The sequence below is a fragment of the Budorcas taxicolor genome, chromosome 5, assembly GCF_023091745.1.
Source record: "Budorcas taxicolor isolate Tak-1 chromosome 5, Takin1.1, whole genome shotgun sequence".
NCBI classification, from domain to species: Eukaryota; Metazoa; Chordata; class Mammalia; order Artiodactyla; family Bovidae; genus Budorcas; species Budorcas taxicolor.
In genome coordinates, this window is record NC_068914.1 from 79669459 (window position 1) to 79693233 (window position 23775).

Genomic DNA, 23775 nt, shown 5'->3' on the forward strand with positions numbered 1-23775 from the left:
GGTGTTGCCTCAACTAGAATTACTCCAAACACTAGAGTGGCGGAATCAGAATCTGAATATCAGGTTCCAAAAGCTGGGCTCATTCTATGACACTATGCAAATACAAGCCTCCCTCCAAAATTACCCTTTCCCAAACAAACAAAAACATAATAAAAAGGACTGTTTCCTTATTTCAAGTAGGTTTCATCCTTGGTTTGAAAAATTAGACAGAAATCAATAGATTTAAGGATGACATATTTTAGAGAGAAACCCCAGAGAGAGACAGATTAATAGTTGTGTATTTGTAACAGCACAAATGTGAGAAAAAGCAAAAACAGAACGAAGAAGCGATTTTCAAAGTGGGTAAAAGTGACACACGTGTATACTTTCTTTTTTGTCTTGTTTTAGTCTGATGCAGTTTGATAAAGAAGTTCCAGGAAGTTGTTATATATTTAGCAGGTTAAATGGCTTAATATCTTGAGATAAAGATGGCCACATTACCTGAAAGAGCCTGATGCAAAAGAAGGGTAAAGTCTGACTGGCAATGAATGAAAGGGAAAGGATGGGAAGAAAGTGGGAGATGTCAAGAGCATGCGTTCGTGATTCAAGACCAGAGTTTGAATTGTTCTTATGTTAAGAGTCCATGAACTTGGGCAATTGTTTAATCTAAGGGCCAATTTTGTTATCCAGAATGGTATGAAAATAAAAGGCACCTTATAGGTTGTTCTGGAAAAGACCCTGATGTTGGGAAAGACTGAAGGCAAAAGGAGAAGAGGGTTGCAGAAGATGAGATGGTTGGGATGGCATCACCAACTCAATGGACATGAATTTGAGCAAACTCTGGAAGACAGTGGAGGACAGGGAAGCCTGGCGTGCTTCAGTCCATGGGGTTTCAAAGAGTCAGACACGACTCAGCGACTGAACCACCACCACCACCACAGGGTATTCTGAGAATTAAATGAGAACATGCATGCAAAATACACAGACCATCCATGAATTAGCATACCCTGACACTGGTTGGTTGTTATTATCCTTGTTGCCATTATTTAGTATTAGCTTCCTTTCATATCTAGTTGCAAACAGCCAAGTGTGCTTTTAGTATAAATCTCTTTTACAGATAGAAAGGGCAATTCCTTGGAAGAAAACCTGCCTTCAGCTTAAGAGCCTGAGGAAGTTTCTGTTTAAAACTCAAAAAAAAAAATTTTTTTTTAATGTTTTTTGTTACCATGCCTTGAGGGAATGATGAACAGAGAAAATATGAAGGGATGCCTGACTTGATATTGCAAACACCAGTTTCACTTCATTGCTTACACAAAAACAGCAGTTTATTTTTTTCATTTTATAATATTATAAAGAATAAAAATAAAAGAAAATAGGACAATAAACTTACTCTTTGTTTTTCATTTGAACCCTTTTTATTGGTCTCTTTTCTACTTTCATCTTCATACACTAGAACAAAGTCAATTCTTCGCTGACCATCATTGAAATAGAGGGAGTCAGGTTTTCCATTAAATTCTTCCTGTGTGGAAAAGAAAGATAAATTTTAATATAGTTTCTTGAAAAGTGTCAGTTCATAAGCGCTTATTCTGTAGCTTTAATAGGTACATCAGCATGTTTACAGAAAATGAGAAATACATCCTTTACTCGTTACTTTACCAAGAGGGCATGACCAACGTGATCTTTGCAAGCACGGTCTGTTCTTGCTGAAACAAAGTCCTTGAATTGAGCAGGTTAGCATTATTCTTGGAGAAGGAAATGGCAACCCACTCCAGTGTTCTTGCCTGGAGAATCCCAGGGACGGGGGAGCCTGGTGGGCTGCTGTCTGTGGGGTCGCACAGAGTTGGACACGACTGAAGCGACTTAGCAGCAGCAGCAGCAGCATTATTCTACAAATATATGGGGAAATATCAGCATTCTGGATTATCCCAGAATTATTCCCACAACAAGAAAAGGAGTTTCAAGTTTGGAAATAAACACAGTAACCAGAGATGCCTATCTGAAGGACTAAAGTTCTTTCAACAAGAGAAAAAATATCTAAGGCATAGCACTGTTTATGAAAATCTCAGGGCTTCCCTGGTGGCTCAAATGGTAAAGAATCTGCCTGCAATGTGGGAGACTCAGGTTTGATCCCTAAGTTGGGAAGATCCCCTGGAGAAAGGAATGACTCCCCAACTCCAGCATCCTTGCCTGGAGAATTTCACAGACAGAGAAGCCTTGCAGGCTACAGTCCATGGGGTACCAAAGAACTGGACATGACTGAGTGAATGCCTGCATCCTACCTATGTCATATTATCTAACCTTTTCATCAGTTTTCATGACTTCTCTCTGAACCACATCACTTTATAAAAAATCATTTTATAACCTTAAACAAAAGCCAAAAAATGCTTTGATACACACAAAATACACAGCAGTCGTTGGTATTTGTCCCCAAATCCACACAAAATACCCACCCACTCCTAGCAAAAAACAAACAAAAATTCCAGCAACAATAACAAATAAATGAGCCTTTAATTTAGAGCTTAAAAGCCTTATGGTATAAAAACAAAGTCATAATGCCAGAACAGACCTAATACAGCTTACAACAATCTCTTACCATATGGATTTGGATAGAATTGTTTTATTTGCTCTAAGGAAAGACTTGAGTTTGTGTTTCTCACATAGCTGGTCAAGATGCTTATGTGAATTTTGCTTTAGAATTGAAATACTCTTTAACTAAGAAATAATACTTTCTAATTTTTCAAGTTTACTTCCATTCAAAATTCATGGGAAGGTAGGACTTTGCAGTCACTTGCTGAAACCACTTAATTACTGCTGCTGCTGCGTCGCTTCAGTCATGTCAGACTCTGTGCGACCCCAGAGATGGCAGCCTACCAGGCTCCCCCATCCCTGGGATTCTCCAGGCAAGAACACCGGAGTGGGTTGCCATTTCCTTCTCCAATGCGTGAAAGTGAAAAGTGAAAGTGAAGTCGCTCAGTCGTGTCCGACTCTTTGCGACCCCATGGACTGCAGCCTATCAGGCTCCTCCGTCCATGGGATTTGCCAGGCAAGAGTACTGGATTGGGGTGCCATTGCCTTAATTACTGCTGCTCCTAAGTCGCTTCAGTCGTGTCCGACTCTGTGCGACCCCATAGACGGCAGCCCACCAGGCTCCCCCATTCCTGCGATTCTCCAGGCAAGAACACTGGAGTGGGTTGTCATTTCCTTCTCCAAAGCATGAAAGTGAAAAGTGAAAGTGAAGTCACTGAGTCGTGTCCAACTCTCAGCCACCGCATGGACTGCAGCCTTCCAGGCTCCTCCATCCATGGGATTTTCCAGGCAAGAGTACTGGAGTGGGGTGCCATTGCCTTCTCCAGCCTTAATTACTAAGTGTGATTAATTCTCTGCACTCAGCATCATTTAGTACATAAATCACCTTATTCTACCACAACCACTTTCTCATTTTTGTCATACTTTGGATACAATGTGTTTTTCTGCCAAATGTATACAATTCGATGGGAAAGCCCCAAGTGGCTCAGTGGTATAGAAGCCACCTGCCAAGCAAGAGACATGGGTTTGATCCCTGGGTCGAGAAGATCCCCTGGAGAAGGAAATGGCAACCCACTCCAGTATTCTTGCCTGGAAAATCCCACAGACAGAGGAGCCTGGCAGGCTGTAGTCTATGGGGTTGCAAAGAGTTGGATACAACTTAGCAGCTAAACAACAACAACAAATACCACCTGCTACTTGTCTTTCCTTTCTTCTTTCTTACCACAGAGCATCTGAAGACTGTTAACAGTATTTGCAGTTCCTTTCATTCAGCAAGATATTTCACCTGCAGAATGCACTCTGGCAATGTAAGCTAACTCACAGCCCTTCACCGAGGTTCCATTTGACTAGGGACCTTCACTATGGACAGTGTGACCTGGCCTGAGACCTTGCCCAGCCAGGGCACTGAGGGACCACAGAAATAGACACATCAATGACCAAGGCTGAGGCCCCTACTCAAGTCTTTTATTTGCAATTTCAGCTCTTTAAAATTGGTAAACTTTGAGAGTATTTAAAGTTTTACAAGACAAGGGGAAAGGGTCGGGGGATAAATTAGGAGTTTGGGATTGACATATATACACTACTATATTTGAAACAGATAACCAACAAGGAGCTACTATAGAGTACAGGGAACTATACTCAATGTTTTGTAATAACCTATAGGGGAAAAGAATCTGAAAAGAATATACACATATATGTATAACATGGAGTCACTGTGCTGTACACCTGAAACTAACACAACATTGTAAATCAAGTATACTTGAATTAATAGCATAAGTTAAAACTATATTTTTAAAAAGTTGTACAAACATGCCAAGGCCTGTCTTTTTTCATTTCAGCAATGGAGTCCTTGAGGCCCCTATCTTCAATTTCTCTTTCTTTCACTGAAGATGTTACTACTGGTGACAACCTGGGCAGTTACTACAGGAAAACTGTGTGTAGAGGGAAAAACTATCAGGCCAAGGGGAAGTGGGGTAGGGTAGAACACACTCACAAAAACCTGGCCATCATTACAGACGTCTGAAATGTGTACAAAAGCAGCTCGTGCTCTGGAGCCCACGTTCTGCTGCCTTTCCTTGGTGGCATCTGCAGGAGCTCACTGAAGTCAGGTTGTTAAGAATGACAAACGGAAAGAGAACTATGTCTGCACAGGGCCCCCGGCATTCCTCCCTGCACGGCCCTCACTCAGCCACACATGTTGGCAGCCTGCTACCAGGTAATCCGGTCTGCAGGCATGTCTCTTCTGTGTGATAGAAGACCAGGGCCCTTTGTTGGAGGAAAATCCCACTGGCTTGGCAAAAGCAGCCTGTGTGAAATAACTAGGTCAGACTCTGATATGGTATTATTAGGATGCAAGGCTGGGGGAAAGGTGCCAACTCTGTACTGCTGTGAAATCCAGGTTTCCCATCTCTTGGCAGAAAACAACTGGGAAGAAGGGAGGAACAAAACGCTGGGCTGGAAAGCATTCCTAACAAAGAAGTAAACTGTCCCATATCAAAGAGGCTGACCTATGAACACATCTGTGCTGTTTAAAAAAAAGGCTGGATTGTTTTAAGTTATAAGTTCCACTACAGGCCTGACTCATTCAACAGGTATTAAAATGACAGAAAACTAAAAACCAAAACAACCCTCTTCTAAAGTTTTGAAGTAAAGTTTCAATAGTTTCCTAGGATAAATACTGATCATCTTAAACAACTGATTATTCAGAAATGGATTATTCTAGTCCTGACTCTCGAGGTCAACTCAAAATTTGATCTTTAGTTTTTCTCTACCAAGTCAAATGGCATCAAGGTGAAATACAAAAAAAAAAAAAAAAAAAAAGCCCAAACCCTGAAACAATCTTTCCAGTTCAGCAGCTTCAGTTTAAAAACACTTTAGCAGATGGTTTAAAATTTATCAGGTCAAATTGTCTTAGAGATCAGAGCTTATGTATGGGTACTGATTTCTCTACCAGTTCAGTTCAATCACTCAGTTGTGTCCAACTCTTTGCAACCCTGTGGTCTGCAGCACGCCAACCTTCTTTGTCCATCACCAACTCCTGGAGCTTGCCCAAACTCATGTGATCAAGTCGGTGATGCCATCCAACCATCTCATCCTCTGCCGGCCCCTTCTCCTCCCACCTTCAATCTTTTCCAGCATCAGGGTCTTTTCTAATGAGTCGGTTCTTCGCATCAGATGGCCGAAGTATTGGAGTTTCAGCTTCAGCATCAAACCTTTTAATGAATATTCAGAGTTGGTTCCTTTAGGATTGGTTGGTTTGATCTCCTTGCAGTTCAAGGGACTCATGTCTTCTCCAACACCACAGTTCAAAAGCATCAATTCTTTGGCACTCAGACATCTTTATGGCCCAATTCTCACATTCAAACATTACTACTGGAAAAACCATAGCCTTGACTAGACAGACTTTGTTGGCAAAGTAATGTCTCTGCTTTTTAATATGCTGTCTTGGTTGGTCATCGCTTTTCTTCCAAGGAGCAAATGTCGTTTAATTTCATGGTGGCAGTCACCACCTGCAGTGATTTTGGAGTCCAAGAAAATAAAGTCTGTCACTGTTTCCCCATCTATTTCCCATGAAGTGATGGTACCAGACGCCATGATCTTCAAGTTTTGAGTGTTGAGCTTCAAGCCAACTTTTTCACTCTCCTCTTTCACTTTCCTCAAGAGGCTCTTTAGTTCTTCTTCACTTTCTGCCATAAGGGTGGTGTCATCTGTATATCTGAGGTTCTTGATATTTCTGCCTGTGATCTTGATTCCAGCATGTGCTTCATCCAGCCCCACAGTTTGCATGATGTACTCTGCATATAAGTTAAATAAGCAAGGTAACAATATACAGCCTTGACGTACTCCTTTCTCTATTTTGAACCAGTCTTTTGTATCATGTCTGGTTCCAACTCTTGCTTCTCTACCAGGAAGCGTATCAATTCTTATGTTCATCAGAGTAACTTACTGTTACCCTAAGGGTCTTAGGCAAACGTCCTCAATGTCAAAAGAGTCAAGAGTCTCTAGCTGTTGCCACTTCTTTTGTCCTGGAAAAATAACGAATAAACTTCTGATTACAGTTTGGGGTCTATAAGATGCTTTATCTGTTCACAGCCATTGCCTTCTCTGGTCCCAAGGATACTAGATTCCCCCAATTTAGGATTCATTTACTCATGTGCAGCAATCTGGCCCAAAGCTGTAAAGACTGCAATGGTTAAAAATATTAGCCATGTTCATTTGTCATTATATCAAAATAAACAAAAAGCCAACCAGCCAACCATTGCAGAAGAATGCCCCGATCACCTCTGTCTTAGGCTGTTAGCACTCATAATTTATGCTTGGGAAGAAGACAAGACATGCTTGTTCTGAGCAAGGGGTGAGCTAAGAAATAAGGTCCTGGAAAAGCAATGTAGGAGAGAAGGGATAAGAAAGGTCAGGTATGATGCACCCAAGTGATTCTTTCCAGGTCTCCCTGCTCTCAGCTGGCTTCTTTCCTCCTTTTATTTGCAGGGCATCTCCTAGTGGTTCAGACAGTAAAGAATCTGCCTGCAGTGCAGGAGACCCAGCTTTAATGACCAGGTTGGGAAGATCCCCTGGAGAAGGGAATGGGAACCCACTACAGTATTCTTGCCTGGGAAATCCCTGGACAGAGGAGCCTGCCAGGCTACATACAGTCCATGGGGGTCACAAAGAGTCTGACCCAACAGAGTGACTAACACTTTCACTACTTTCCCTTTCCTTCAGTGGAAGACCCTTTGGGCCCTTTAACCAAATCGGGATAAAAATGTAAGCAGCAAAACTACTCTACCAAAATCTGTGGATTCAACCAAACTCAGGCTAAAAAATATTAAAAGAAAATTCCAGAAAGTTCCAAAAAGCAAAGCTTGAATTTGCCATGTGCTAGCAACTGTTCACATGCTATGTAGATTGTATTCACAGCTACTGACAAGGCCTTTACATTGTACTAGTATCATAAATAATCTAGAGATGATAAAAAGACATAGGAGGATGTGCACATGCTACATGCAAATACTATGCCATTATATATGAGGGACTTGAGCATCCAAAGATTTCGGTATCCACAGGGGTCAAACCAGTCCCCTGTGAATACCAAGAAACAACTGAAATTACTTGGTAGGAAAACTTCTCAAGTAATCTCAGAATCCAATAAGGCACTGGACTTCTTGAAAAGGACGCTTCTGGTACACAAAGGGTCACATGATCCTTACATGGTGGAAAAGGAAAGGCTGGGGATGGGGAGAACTTTGGGAGACAGCTGCCTGGGTGACACTGCTCCATGGCTTTTATGCCAGTTAGAGATAAGCAGCTGATCTCACAAAGCACCCTCCTGGAACCCTTGGCATCAGCACTTGGTGAGTCCAGGACTTGCTCCTCAACATGTGTCCAACCTCACACTTCTCAAGTGTCTTTAAATAAAAAAAGTGAAAGTGTTAGTTGTGTCTCACTCTTTGCGACTCCATGGACTGTAGCTCACCAGACGCCTCCGTTCCTGGAATTCTCCAGGCAAGAATACTGGAGCGGGTTGCCATTCCCTTCTCCAGGTAATCTCCCTGACCCAGGGATTGAACCCAGGTCTCCTGCACTACAGGCAGATTCTTCACCATGTGAGCCACTAAATAAGTAAACAAAACGTTTCTGCAAATAAACCCTGCAAAACCCAAATTGGAAGTCCTATTTCACAATAGAGGCATCTACTCCTAGAGTTGAAAATGCAAATGTTAAATGATTTGCCCAAGATCTGGATACAAAGCAATCAGATTGTTATCTTTGCTCAAACTCTTGTTTATGTATAATGATGCTAGAAACTTGCCTTATAGCAAGTGATATTATCTGACTCTATCGGATTAAGAAATTCTAGAGAATTTCCATACCCTCTATTCCTGCCCTGACAGGGTTGTTTACTATGAGATCAGAGAGTATTCCAGGTTTATTGGCATTAATGGTCTCAACCTTTACAGAAAGCAGGACACAAAAAGCCTTACTGTCTAACAATGATAGTTGAGGAATTACATTATGAAAAATAAACAATATCAAAACACTCATATAATTAAAGAGCAACTGATATGTGAATGTGGAAAACACATGTGGCTCTCTATAGTCCTTAAGACTAGCAAAAGAAAGTAGTTAATTCCAAGAAGAACACAAAAGACAAAACAAACTTAATCATAGCAGAAAACTAAAATGAAAATACAGGATTTTCTATTTTTCAGTAAACCTTGGATCCTTGCCCATAGCAAGCTGTAGGGAAACAAAAATTTAGAAGCAAAAGCCTTTATGTGAATATTTAGATCCCATGAAATCTAGAACATAGTGAAAATTTATTTATATGCCATGTAGTTATAAATGAGGTATCAATATATTCTGGTGTTTTCCCTAACTGTAGCTGAGTCCAGGCAGATTCAAGGCATAAGAATTAGTGGAACTTTTTTTCTCTCTAAACAATTGTGCAAAATTAGTGCAAAGGATAGCAGAGACTTGATTAATTTTTATTCCTTTTATTCAGGCCACCTCCTTGGCCCAAAAGAATACTTGACAGTGAGAAAATGCAAAGTACAAAGAAAACTGCCAAGAACTGCAGGTGTGGAAGGCTGAATGCTGAAGGTGGAAGATTAGTATTATGAGAAGCAGGGATGGGAGTAACACGTTAGTCCCAGGGGTTACTTCCACTTTCACTACCAGGAGTATGGAGAAGTAAATACATGGATGTACAAGGGAGCCAAAAGGAAGTCAGTCAAGTCAATGGCATGTTATGGGGATTAGTGAACATGTTTTTGATGAGACATTCAAGAATATGTGGGCTTCCCTAGTGACTCAGACGGTAAAGAATTCGCCTGCAAGGCAGGAGTTACTACTGCTAAGTCACTTCAGTCGTGTCTGACTCTGTGCAACCCCATAGACAGCAGCCCGTCAGGCTCCCCCATCCCTGGGATTCTCCAGGCAAGAACTCTGGAGTGGGCTGCCATTTCCTTCTCCAAGACTCGGGTTTAATTCCTGGGTTGGGAAGATCCCCTATAGAAGGGAATGCCTACCTCTTCCAGTATTCTTGCCTGGAGAATTCCATGAACAGAGGAGCCTGGCGGGCAAACAGTCTGTGAGTTGCAAATACAAGTCGGACTTGACTGAGTGACTTAACACTTTGACTTCACTTTTCAAGAACGTGTTGAGGGGAAAGAAGTGCAGTGGAAAAGTTACTCATTCAAGCAGGAGGTCTCTGTGACTACAATTCTGTTAGAGTCCAAGAATATCCCTTGTTAGTGACTCCATGACAATCAGGGGAAACTCAACTCAGGAGTGACCCAGAATGACATCTGTGCAAATTACACTGTCTCCTTCTCCACTCAAACACACTATCAACTTCTGAAGGCTGGTGGCCAGTTCTTGTTCACCCTGAGTTCTCTGCTGAGTCTTCGCATTTAGCAGGAGCTCGGTTTGCTTTTCTCCTAGGAAAAAATACCTTCTTTTCTTCCTGATGATAAAAGTAATATATACTCAATAACAAAAACATTCTGAACATACAGAGAAGTATAAAGGAATAAATAAAAGTCATATGTACTCCCATCTCCCAAAGAGGAGCCAAGCTTGTCAATATTTTGGATCTCTCTCTCACATATACACACAAACACACATGCACGTTCACTAAGAGAATACCATACTATACACACTGTTCTAAAATCACTCATCACAACCATTTATTTAGCTTGATATAAAGCTCTACACCATCACGTTTAATAGCTGCAATACCATCTAAACAGTTCCTCCACTGATGAACATGTATAAGTTGCTTCCAATTTGTTGCTTTCATAAACTGCTGCAAGGAGCATCTTTGTACATATGTATCTGTGTACATGTTCAATGACTATTTCCTTAGGCTAAATTCTACAATATTTTAAGTTTTGGAAGTTTTCGGATACATATGTTGCCAAACCATCATCCAAAATATTTATAAAAATGAACACTTCCACCAGCAGAGTATGAAGTGCCTTTCGCTCACTGGATTTCATTCTTTCTCACTTTTCCCATGATAGTAAAAAAAAAAAAAATTTTCATTTTCACCTTTTAATTAGAGAGCACTAGTACTTTGGCCACCTCATGAGAAGAGTTGACCCACTGGAAAAGACTCTGATGCTAGGAGGGATTGGGGGCAGGAGGAGAAGGGGACGGCAGAGGATGAGATGGCTGGATGGCATCACTGACTCGATGGACGTGAGTCTGAGTGAACTCCGGGAGTTGGTGATAGACAGGGAGGCCTGGCGTGCTGCGATTCATGGGGTCACAAAGAGTCGGACACAACTGAGCGACTGAACTGAACTGAACATTTTTATGGGTACTGCCCAGCTGAATTACTGCTTTTCTGAAATGTCAATTACTATTCTCAACTTGGCCTTCCTAGGTGGTGCAGCGGTAAAGAATCTGCCTGCCAATGCAGAAGACACAAGAAATGTGGGTTTGATCCCTGGGTTGGGAAACTCCCCTGGAGTAGGAAATGGCAACCCACTCCAGTATTCTTGCCTGGAAAATTCCATGGACAGAGGAGCGTGGTGGCCTACAGTCCATGGGGTTGCAAAGAGCCATGACTGAGTGCACACACACACACACACACACACACACACACACACACACACACATATTCTTGACCTAAGTGAACTATCTTATTATTTATTACACATTCTTGACCTAACTATCTTATTATTTAATCTCTTTCCAGTAGGTTCTCTTGGTTTTTACTCATGAGATTCTAAAGACCACGCTGTAAGTAAATGCTAATACAGAAGCAGACCATCCAGTTACTTCCCAAAAGAAAAAGAGAGAAAGACTCTAGGGCACTGTCCACCAACTCTGTCCTCAACAGTGCTGATGTGTTTTCTGAAATGTAGACATTTAACTGGAATGTGTGAGAGTAGTTTGCGAAGGTCACTGCCTCCTGGATATACTTTCCATTACAGTGTATATGCCTCCTATGCAACTACCAAATATTAGTATATATTTTGATTCATATTCTTTAGACTATAGAACTTACTGCTTATTTAGTTTACAAATGATTTCTCTTGCTGGTTAAAAACTGATGTACAAATTCTTAAAAACAAAAAAAGACTTGCGATTTTATATTTGTAAATGACTATAAATAGTTTCCAAATAGTGCAACTGACTACTTTCAGTCATTTCCCATCAGAAATATATGTAGTTCATTTATAAATAATATTAGATTGTGCCATGAAAATGCTGCTACTGCTGCTGTTTCTTTTTGTGTTGTTATATTGATAAAGGAATGTTCATATGCCAATGGCTCCCTAGTTTCGTCTATGTATTTTGCCTTTGTTTGCCTGTGTTAAAATAAACTCTGGAGTTCTATTATTAGAACATCACGTTTCAAACACAGGATGAGGGTGGAGGCATAATCCCTCAGGCATAACTGTGGTTCAATATTTCCCTCTAGCCTCTGCCAAGGAAGCAGTAGTTTTAGCAAACAGAGTTCCCTATGTTTTTAAATATTACATTCTTAAAATTTATGAACCAGGCTAGAGGAAATATGAAAACAGAACTATGACATGACATTTACAATAAAGCTTCCTTAAAAGGAGTTAAGCAACCAAAGCAGATAATAAGCTTTCCACAGTGGGAAGATGCTTATTAGTTTAGGAGCCTTCCCAGAGCTGAGGGACTCTGAGTGAACTTTTCCTTATACCCACAGTTGCAGTTGGGGTTGTGATTTGCATTAGCACAATTTCCAAGTTGTTTTGCTTTCCTGTTTCCCCACAGGCAGTCCACCATTTTTACAACTTTCGCTTAGCCATCCTTAAAAGTGATCTGCAGAAAACTAGAGGAAAAAGTAAAGGAAAAGGAAGAAAAGGAAAAGAAGAGGGAAAATGTGGAAAAGTCTGGAGTGGCTGTTTTCATACTTCCCCTTTTCCAGAAGAAACCATCATCTGCTTGCACTGTTCTCATCCGGTAGTGGTAACATTAGAGAAAGGAATTTGCGTGAGATTAAGCTGTAAGACAGTCCCAAAGGAAATGGCAACCCACTCCAGTACTCTTGCCTGGAGAATCCCATGGAGGGAGGAGCCTGGGAGGCTACAGTCCATGGCGTCACAAAGAGTCGGACACAACTGAGTGACTTCACTTTCACTTTCATGATGAAACAAGACAAGTGTGTAAGAGAATGATTATCTTCCTGGAGGCGGACCTCTAAAGGTTTCGATAGCCCCTAAGTTTTACTATTCCATTATAGATTTAACAGCATTCCAATTATCTTAAACTTTTTTGAACCTACTAACATTTTCAGTTTGTGTCACCTCTCAAGGAAGACTATGCAATAGATTTTCCATGCAGGCAAAACGGCTGTCCTAAATGACATTTTTTGATCTTTAAGAAATAGCTCCCAATCTCATATTCTGGAATCAGTTAGAACAAAAATAATATTGCTATAACCAAATCCTTCATGACTTAATGGACTAGCATACTATCCCATCTATAATTTTAAGATCCTTAGACTTAACAATAATTTTAGCTTGACTTTATTACCATAGGTTTTCCTCCACCTACTCTCTAGTTTCTCTTAATTAATCTGATTTCAATAGCATACTTAGTTTCAGTTTTGGGAAAATTAAGTGGTTATGACTCAGAAATATTAACTGTCAGGCTAATTAATACACCAAATCCACAGTTGTGAACTGCCCCCTCTTTTCTCAGTCACCTGAATTGCATGGGGCCTGGGTTACCACTGATATTTCATGCTTTTGAATGAAAGCCAATCTCATAAAATATGAATATGATCTGAGAATAAACAGAAAAGGGAGTTTCAAGATACTGCTCTTCAGATTTTTGAGCTGAAGAAGACACATAAGGTATAACTGAGGGCGTAACTAAGGCAACAGGTGTTCACCTCCTCACTAGGTTCCCATGTAATTCTTCTGCAGACTCCCTCAAAATGACAATCCATCATTCCCAGAGAGCTCTTTCTCTTCCACAGGAGATTTCCCTGTGCCGTCTAAGAACGGCCCTGAGCTATTTTTGGCTGCTTAGGGTTTGCAGCACAAGCGTCCTGTCATCCACTGTGACTCTCCTATTGGACTGTTATATCCCCATGTCACAACATGTGCCTTGGGCATAATCTTCTTGGACCATGTCTCTGGGAATTGATGTTTGAAACCTCATTCATAGCAAGAGGAAGAAAAACAAACCAGAGCATCTGGTGCCCAGCAAAGCAAGGATTGTGCCAACTCCTGTCAGTTGGTTAATGCTTTATAAAGATAGTATTTTTCTTGTTGTAACTCAAGACGCAGTTTACAAGAATGGCTGCTCTTTGTGCATCAAAATGAGGATGCAGAGATGTTTCCAAAACAAAGTTAAAAAACCCAAGTGACTCATTTAAAACAATGGCACAAAAATCTATTCATTGACTACAGATAATAAATAACATCTTAAAAAATCCTCCTCCCAATCAATTATTGGGACGTCTTAAGAAATAAAGTGTTCTGAGGAAATGAGTACTCAGATGAACTTTACATCAATTCAAAGGTTACTTTAACCCTTTTGTGCTCAAAATTTCCCCAAATATAGTACATAACATTTCTGATCTTTAGAGAGGATACTGAACACAACTACTATTACTACCACTATATTATTATTAAGGAGGTAAAAATGAAGAGAGAGCTTCAATTAAAAATAAAAACATGGGTTGTGGTATCTGGCAAAGCTGGGTTCAAATCGCAACTCAACTACACACAACTAGCTGTGTGCCTCTGTGTATATATTTTATCTCTTTAAACTGAATTTATTTACCTGTAAAAAGGGGGGGAAATCATAGAAAGAAATTCAGGGTTCTTAGGAAGATTAAGTGGGATGTGCATGTAAAGCAACAAAACAGAGCCCAGAACATAGTAAAAGCTCAATAAATGTGGGATCTTGGTGTTCTTTACTTAACATGAAATAGTTCTTTATTGACTACTTAATTGATTATGTTAAGTGCATTCACATACTTTACAGTCATTATGAACTTTCACCTGCATCTTGCTGTTTCTCTCTGCTTCCACTCACATTACAAAGTCTCTTCTTTGGTTATGAATTTACCAGTTTTTAATAGGTATTCCAGTACTCTTTTATGATAGTGATATATACCTATCATAGATATACTGCTTATATATGCTTTGGGCAACCAGATTAACCAAATTTGTTGACTTTCTTTGAAATGGTCGTGGTGCTTTGGTTTTGGATGTCAGAGGCTTTTTAGTTTTCTTCAGATTCTGAGTAAACTGTGACTGAGGCAAAGGGCTCCATCCCAGAAACGAGTAAAATATGGTAAGAGTTAACATATTAATCCCCTTATCCCAATCTCTTTCAAAAGAGGTTCTATGATATCTGGCACCAAACAGAATGAAAATAGTGTAAGATTAATGAATTGTAAATAGAGACAGAGGTGGAAAAAAGAATGAAATTCCGCCATTTACAACAACATGGATGAACTGAAGAGAGCATTATGCTAAGTGAGACAAGTCAGACAGAAGAAGACCAACACTGTACGATATCACTTATATGTGGACTCTAAAAATAAAACAAGACCAAACTGCCAACATCCACTGGATCATAGAAAAGCAAGAGAATTCCAGTAAAATGTCTACTTCTGCTTTATTGACTATGCTAAAGCCTTTGACTGTGTGAATCACAGCAAACTGTGGAAAATTCTTAAAGAGATGAGAATACTAGACCACCTTACCTGTCTACTGTGAAACCTGTATGCAGGTCAAAAAATAACAGCTAGAACCAGATATGCAACAACTGACTGGTTCAAAATTGGGAAAGGAGTATGTCACGCTGTATAATGTCACCCCTTTATTTAATTTATGCAGAGTACATTATGCAAAATGCTGGGCTGGATGAATCACAAGTTGGAATCAAGACTGCTGGGAGAAATATCAGCAACCTCAGATACACAGATGATATCACCATATTGGCAGAAAGCAAAGAGGAACTAAAGAGCCTCTTGATGGGGGTGAAAAGAGGAGTGTGAAAAAGTTGGCTTAAAATTCAACATTCAAAAAACTAAGATCATCCCTATCTGGTCCCATCACTTCATGGCAAATAAATGGGGAAACAATGGAAACAGTGGCAGATTGTATTTTCTTGGGGTCCAAAATCACTGCAGACAGTGACTGCAGCCATGAAGTTAAAAGACGCTTGCTCCTTGGAAGAAAAGCTATGACAAACCTAGAGAGCATATTAAAAAGCAAAGACATCACTCTGCCGACAAAGGTTCGTAGAGTCAAAGAAACAACTGATGCTTTCAAACTGGAGAAGACTGGAGCTGGAGAAAGAAACTGGGGCTGGAGAAGACTATTGAGAGTCCCTCGGACAGCAAAGAGATCAAACCAGTCAATCCTAAAGGAAATCAACCCTGAATATTCATTGGAAGGACTGATGCTGAAGCTGTACCTCCAATCCTTTGGCCACCTGACACATAGAGCTGACTCACTGGAAAAAAATCCTGATGCTGGAAAAGATTGAGGGTAGAAAGAGAAACGGGCAACAGAAGATGAGATAGTTGATGGCAGCATCAACTCTATGGACATGAATTTGATTCTGGGAAATAGTAAAGGGGACAGGGATGCCTGGCATGCTGCAATCCATGGGGTCGCAAAGAGTCAGACACGACTTGACAACTGAACACAACCGTGAATACAACAAAAAAGAAAGTCATTCACAGAGAACAAACTAAATGGCTACCACTGGGGAGAAGGAAGGGAGGGAGGCAAGACAGAGGTAGGGGATTAAGAGGTACAAACTATTATGTATAAAATAAATAAGCTACAAGGAAATACTGTAAACACAGGGAATATAGCCAGTATCTGTAAATGGAGTATAACCTTTAAAAATTATGAATCACTGTGCTGCATACCTCTAATATATAGTATTATACATCAACTATATCTTAATAAAAAACAAATAAACATAGATGGAGAATCAGGGCTATCGAACATAGGAGGAAGAAATGTGCTAACCACAGGAACAATTTTAACTGTGATTTTAACAGGACATTGGCACAAGGCCTCCTGGCAGCAGAGCAAGAAGGAAGTGTGTTCAGTGATACAGTCCTTGTTATCAGAAAAAAGGAAGCATCTGATTTTTCAGGGAGGAGAAAGCTTCATGTATGATCTTACACAGAAACACCCACTTTTTATCCATTTTCCTAACAATGTCCTTGGCAAGGAACTGGGATTATAAAATACAATATACTGGTAACCTTTTGACTTTTTTGTCTTTAGTTCTCATATTGCTTCTACTTTTGAAGCCATTAGTCTGCACTTCACTTAGTTTCTTCTATTACCATCACCCTAGCCCATGCTCTGGACCTTCGCTAACTAGATCACAATTAATATCCCAATTCATCTCCTAGTATCCAGTTGTCTTGTCTGCCAATTCAGTTTATACACTGCCACTATATGGATGTTCCTGAATCAACACATTCAAATCACAGATTCGAAAACCTTGGTACCCACAATGTCCTCTGGAGAAAGTGCGAACTTTTCAGATAGGTATTCAGATCTCTCCTAATCTGATTCATCTCACACTGTATTTACTGTCACTCTCCATTCCTAACCCTCCACCCAACCATGCTTTCTCATCAGACTTTGACTGTATCAGGCTGCTTTCTGTCTCTCCTCCTTTGCTCACATGATTTCCCCTCTGGAAACCCCTTCCGTGCTTCTTTCCACTGATCCAAATCCTAATTTTCCTTGAAGGTCTAGCTCAGTTCTTCTCTCACAAAGCCTTCCTAACAACTGGCTTCATGTTTCTTTCTCCGGCACCAGACTACTGTCCGTGCCAATGGATGTGGGTTCTGTGGACCTCTGGGGATTCCTGAGACCCTTTGAGGGGGCCCATGAGGTCACAAGCATTTTTATATAATAGTAAAATGTTATTTCTTTTTCTCATTGTGTTACCATCTACAATGACGGTACAGAAACCAGCACCATAGCACAACTCAGCAGCGGCACCAAACCGTGCAAGTCATCATCGTGCTCTTCACCACCACCAACTCACAGTCTGCAGGACAGACTCTACCTCTCACCTCTGTATTGGCCATCCTCCCTTCTCTCTCCCCACTGGTACCCACTAGTTTGTTCTCTATATTTGTGAATCACTTCACCCAGGAATGTTCTTCATGAAGCTCAAACAATTACTAACTTTATAAAACCTTGATCCTTGAGTACCTGGGTTTTTAATATTCTGTAAAGAAATGGAGGTACTCATCAAGCACTCCGGCTGTGCATCAAAGGATGACGGTGGTCTTCAGGAAAATCGCCGAGCAATTTTTGAGTTGTCGGGTTTTTCCACAGACCCCACTTTCACTTGACAGACAACTGACACAAAATGCAGTTATCAAGCCTGAGTGTTTGGCAGATATTTTCCCCAAAATGAACAAAGTGAAACTGTCATTTCAAGGAAAACAGCTGACAATATTTGTTGCTAATGATAAAATTCACGTTTTTGAGCAATTACCATATTAGAATTTAAGACAACTTGTATTTGCCACTGGGAACTTGACAGGTTCCCAATATTTAATGGATTTTCTGATGAGACTGATGAAATGGAGATTGGAGATATATTTTTTTTATATTTTTTATCATGAAATGGATCAAAATTTGTAAAAGTTAGTTAATTCAATGAATCAATATTTTCCAACTGCCCTATGCACAATGATAAAATCATGCTTGGATAAAGATTCAATCAAAATGCAAGACAGACTTTACCTCCCACCCCTATGTTAGCCATCCTCCCTTCTCTTACCACTGGTAACCACTAGTTTGTACTCTCTATTTATGAATCTGCTTCTTTTTTCTTTTATTCACTAATTTGCTGTATTTTTTAGATTCCACATATAAGCAATATCATACAGTTTTGTCTTTCTCTGTCTGACTTACTTCACTTTAGCAAAATACCATCCAAGTCCATCCATGTTGCTACTATGCCTTAGCAACTGTAATTAATGTTGCTATAAACATTGGGGTGGATGCATCTTTCCAAATTAGTGTTTTTGTTGCTTTCAGGTATATACCCAGGAATGGAATTGTTTTATTTTTAGTTTTTTGACAAGCCTCCATACTATTTTCCACAGTGGCTGCTCTCACCAATAAGATAGGAGAGTTCCCTTTCTCATATCCGTCCCCACATTTGTATTCCCTTTTTTTTTTTTTTTGATGACAGCCATTCTGACAGGTGTGAGGTGATTTCACTGAAGTTTTGATTTGCATTTCCCTGATGAATAGTGATGTTCAGCATCTTTTCCTATGCCTAGACAGCTACTCGTAAACTAATGAAATTAGAACATTCTTTAACCCCATACACAAAAATAACTCAATATGGATTAAAGACCTAAATGTAAGCCTGGATACTATCAAACTCATAGAGGAAAATACAGTCAGAATACTCTTTGAAATAAGTTGCAGCAATATCTTTTTGGACCCATATCCTAAAGCAAAAGAAACAAAAGCAAAAATAAACAAATGGGGCTGAGTTACACTTAAAAGGTTTTCCCAAGGACAACCTACTGAACAGGAGAAGATATTTGCAATTGATATGACTGATAAGGCATGAATAATCAATATATATAAACGCTCATACAACTCAACATCAAAAACCAAACAATCCAATTTAAAAAATGGGCAGAAGAGAAGAACAAACATTTTTCCTAAGAGGTAATGCAAAGAACAACAGGCACATAAATAAGATGCAAGACAGGCTTTTAACACACAAAAGCTCATTGAAATGGTTTTGCATTCCGTATCACATGCAATGTTTAAGAACTAATACTTGTTGAATTTTAATGTGGCATCAAAGAAGAATATTGACAACGACCTAAAAAGGCTTAAAATACTCTTTTCTGTAAAGCTGCATCTATGTCATATACTTCAATCAAAACAACATACTGCAACTTTTAAATAAAGTTAAAAGACTCAGAAGAAACAGCTGTCTTCTCTTAAAGAGATCTGTAAAATATATAAAATAATGCCACTCTTCTTACTAATTTTTGTTTTAGAAAAGTCACATTTCATAAAATATTTTCATATGTAAAAAATTTTCATATTTTGAGTTATTTATGGATTGTTTAATTATTTTTTCCATTCTAATACTATCAATTATTTAATACAGATAGATATATCCATGTTAAAGATGCTCTTGGGGGTCAATATTTTATTAAGAGCATAAAGTATAAAAATATAAAAAGTTTAGAACTGCTGTTCTATAACATTCATTCTGGCTCTTAATTTTACATTATATAAATTGTAATCATATGATACCATATAGAGTATGTGAAGTCACTCAGTCATGTCCGACTTGGCGACCCCATGGACTATACAGTCCATGGAATTCTCCAGGCCAGAGTACTGGAGTGGATAGCCTTTCCTTTCTCCAGGGGATCTTCCCAACCAAGGGACCGAACCCAGGTCTCCCGCATTGCAGGCGGATTCTTTACCAGCTGAACCACAAGGGAAGCCCATATAGAGTATAATGCCACCTATTTTTATGTATACATACTATAATTTTAATTGGATTATAATGTGAAGGAAAAGAACTGTTTTTAACCTATAACAACTAGTAAAGTAGGCCAACAGATACTTGCTGAATTGCCTTGAGATAATATAGTCAAGTCAAAGTGTTTAATAGACAAGGTTCATGCCTTGTCAGTTTCCAAAGGCTGTTCCAGGTGGTCTGGAAAATTTAAGATTATGCTCTATCCCAATGTAGTTGTCAGCTACTATATTCCATTAACATGTTTTCGTTTGTTTGTTTTTGGCCTTACCATGTCGCTTGTGCAATCTTAGTTCCCCAACCAGGGACTGAAACTGTGTCCCTGTGGCAATCAAAGTGCAGAGTCCTAACCACTGGATCTCCAGGAAATTCTCACTAACATTAACCCTCACTGACATTTTTTTTTTAAGTTTGCAAATTCTTTTTATTTCCAGCTGTTGAGACAATATTTCTGAGAGCTGAGGTTACCTCTAGTGGCGAAACCAGAGCCAGCTATTAAGCAGCCAGAATGCTACAGTAATTGAATACATGACCTGTTCTTTTAGCCCGTTCTTTGTTCTCCTCTTCCAGAAGTTGTAGACGTCTATTTAGTTTGATTATCTGTAGTCTTAATGAAGCTGCATCTGCAACTGTCATGTCTTCTGAAGTTCCTTCAATCACTGCATCTATATTTGAAATGCCATACCTGATGTTGTCAAGATGAGGATTAGAAGTGGCGGCAGCAGACCCACCATGCAACACAGGTATGGAGTCAGTTTTGACCAGCTGTCCATTTTGGCGAACAGCATTTTCACTCATAGAGCGTTCTCTTTTTAGCCTGCCAGCTGCACGGATTTCTTCATTTTGAGGGGCTGGAGCAGGTCTTTCTAAATCCAGAAAATCTAGCAGTCTTTCACTCAGAGTAAGCACAGGAGGTGGTGTTTTTAGAGCCAGAGGCTTAAAGGGAGTTGACTGTATAAGGTCAAGGTCTGCTGGTCTTGAAAATGGAATGTCTTCATTATTTCCTGCTACCACAATTCTCTCTGGAACTTGCATAATCACACTAGCATTTGAAACTCCTTGAAATCCTTGTTCCAGGTCAGCATTTGGTGGTGCTACCTTTAATTTTTCTGGGACCTTCATTCGCTGACTAATACCTTCGGTGTATTCCATTTCATACTGAATTCGACTAATCTCCGCCATCTCAGCAGCAGTGGGAGAAGGAAAGGCTGCCCCGCTCACTAAATGTGTACCAGTTACTGCTTGCTCTTTGGCACTATCTGCTTCTGTGCTTCATAGTAAATCCATTAACTTGCCTCAGTATGCACGTACTGGATTTAGAGCCACTTTTGCCCCCCTGGGCCCGCTGGAGGGTCCCTGGCGAGGGCTGCCGCCCACCGGCTCCTGGGGTGCTCCGGTGGGCGGTCTCAGAGGCCGTTGGCTGAGCACACGGAGGCGCCCGGGCAAATCACTGGCCGGAGTTGCCCACAGCCGGCGGGGAGAGAAAACCCTCGTTGACATTTTGAATGACTATGTTTTTCCATCCAAGTATTTTCCCCTATCTCTACACCTGTAGTTTCCACCTCCTAAATTTCCTTGACTCCCTCTCCATGATTCCTGACTCTTCATGGAGCCCTTTCCTGACCTTCCTTGCAGCTTGAGTCTCTCTCTGACTTTCTCTCAGAGCACCTTATACTCATCTTTAAATGTCATCTCTCACAATTTTAATTGTGTAATTATTTGATTAATGTCTGTCTCTCTCACTGGAATATATGCCCCAAGGAATATTTCAGTGAAATTTCTCAATTGTATCTATTTTTAGGGTTATAGAAATATTAAATGCATAAATATTATTAAATAAATCAACTGAAATTAATTAACCCTTTATCCTATGGCATTTAGTAATATGATAGCTAAAGCATCAGAAGGAAAATTTTATTACACATCACAGAAGAAACAAATTGATGTGTTTTCTCTTTTTAGACAAACTGCTCAGAAAGTAGATCATGGGTGGCAGAAGTGTACACAGGGGACTGTGTGAGTCCCAGAAAGAGAGGTGGCAATGCTTCTGTGAGGGGCAAGAAGACAGGGACAGGCTGAATCTGCAGGTCAGACGTAAGCGGCTGGGAAGATTCTGAGGTTTCCAGCCCAAGTGGCTGAAAGGATGGAGATTACTTTTACCAAAATTCAAAAAGCTGGAAGAGAAATACAATTAGACGGGAAAGATTATGAATCAGTAAGATTTCCAACTGGAGATGCCAGGGGTCTAGGGTTAAGAGGAGAGAGCTGAGGCTGCAAGTATAAACTTGGGAGGTGTTCACACAGAGCTTTTCATTGAATCTGAGGAAGTGAGTGAGAAGAGTGGGTGAGTCTGGGTGAGCTCTGAGGACATGGGACAGATAGGCGGGGCTTGGGTGAGAGAGGAGCAGATAGTGGGAAGGCAGAGAAGTGGTGGGAAAGATGGAGAGAGGGGCAACCACACGGTAAACTGACTCCCTTCTCCCCCTTCCCACTTCCTCTGTCCCCCCACCCACCCCCGCACAGGGACTGCCAGAGGAGGCTGCTCACTGGACAGCTTATGTTCTGTTTCTCCTTCTCACGTCCCCTACATACCCATGCCACACTGATCTCTCTCCGGCTACACTGTTCAATACAGCAGCTACTAGCTGCATGGGGTTGTTTAATTTACCTGAATTAAAATGAGACAGAATTACATATGCAGTTCCTCTGTCTCACTAGCCACTTCCAAGTGTCTCTCCCACCATGTGTGACTAACTGGACAGCACAGACACAGAACAGATGGAGACCGGGTCAGTGCTGCCCCTAGACACAGCTCTGTCTCCTCAGTTCAGAAGTCCAGACCCTTAGCTGGAGACTGCCACAGTCTACCCTAAACTATCTTTTTTATTTTTTTTTTTAACTTTTGATTTTATACTGGGGTATAGCCGATTAACAACGTTGTGACAGTTTCAGGTGGACAGCAAAGGAACTCGGCCATACGTGCACATGTAACCATTCTCCCCCAAACTCTCCTCCCATCCAGGCTGCTGCATGACATTAAGCAGAATTCCCTGTGCTATACAGTAGGTCCTTGTTGGTTATCCATTCTAAATACAGCAGTGTGTACCTATCAATTCCAAACTCCCTAACTATCCTTTCTCCCCACTCTCCCTCCCTGGCAACTATAAGTTCACAGAACTAACTTCTTAACTTCATTTTCTTCCACTTCCCTAGATCAACCTTGCGCTGGATACAAACTGAGCATACCTCACTCTCTTCCACTTTCATTTCTTGACTTAGGCCATACTATTTGGATACCCTCCAGTAACATATCTACCCAGATGGTTAGGTTTATGGATCACCTTGCCTGGGTTCTGTGCTGCTGTGCTTAGTGGCCCAGTCGTGTAGGACTCTTTTTGACCCTATGGACTGTTGCCCACCAGTCCTCTGTCCATGGGGATTCTCCAGGCAAGAATATTGGAGAGGGTTGCCATGCCCTCCTCCAGGGGATCTTCCCAACCCAGGGATCGAACCCAGGTCTACCACAATGCAGGTGGATTCTTTACCATCTTGAGACACCAGGGAACTTAAGCAATCAAACACGAATCTAAGAGTTGCTATGAACTTATTTTGTAGATGTGGTTAACTGATGTGGTAATCAGATTACTTTAGGGAATAGAAATTATTCTCAATGATCTAAGTGGGGCTCATGTAGGCAGGCCTGGCTGGCCTTAAGAAAAAAACAGAGGCTTCTCTGAGAAAAAGAAA

General features: G+C 40.5%; 2 protein-coding genes across 3 annotated transcripts in view; both read right to left on the bottom strand.

The window, feature by feature from the left end:
* ANO6 (anoctamin 6) overlaps positions 1–23775 on the bottom strand; it is a 235836-nt gene that overhangs the window by 94298 nt on the left and 117763 nt on the right. For both annotated transcript variants that reach the window (XR_008199419.1, XM_052641519.1), the window contains exon 3: positions 1370–1498. Coding sequence is in view for 1 of the 2 variants with exons in the window: in XM_052641519.1 (XP_052497479.1) it covers positions 1370–1498 (129 nt within the window). In the remaining variant the exon portion in view is untranslated. The remainder of the gene's footprint in view (positions 1–1369; positions 1499–23775) is intronic.
* On the bottom strand, positions 20524–21210 carry LOC128047677 (mitochondrial fission factor-like). Its single transcript, XM_052640011.1, has one exon. It carries the CDS (start codon positions 21208–21210, stop codon positions 20524–20526), a length of 687 nt encoding a protein of 228 aa, XP_052495971.1.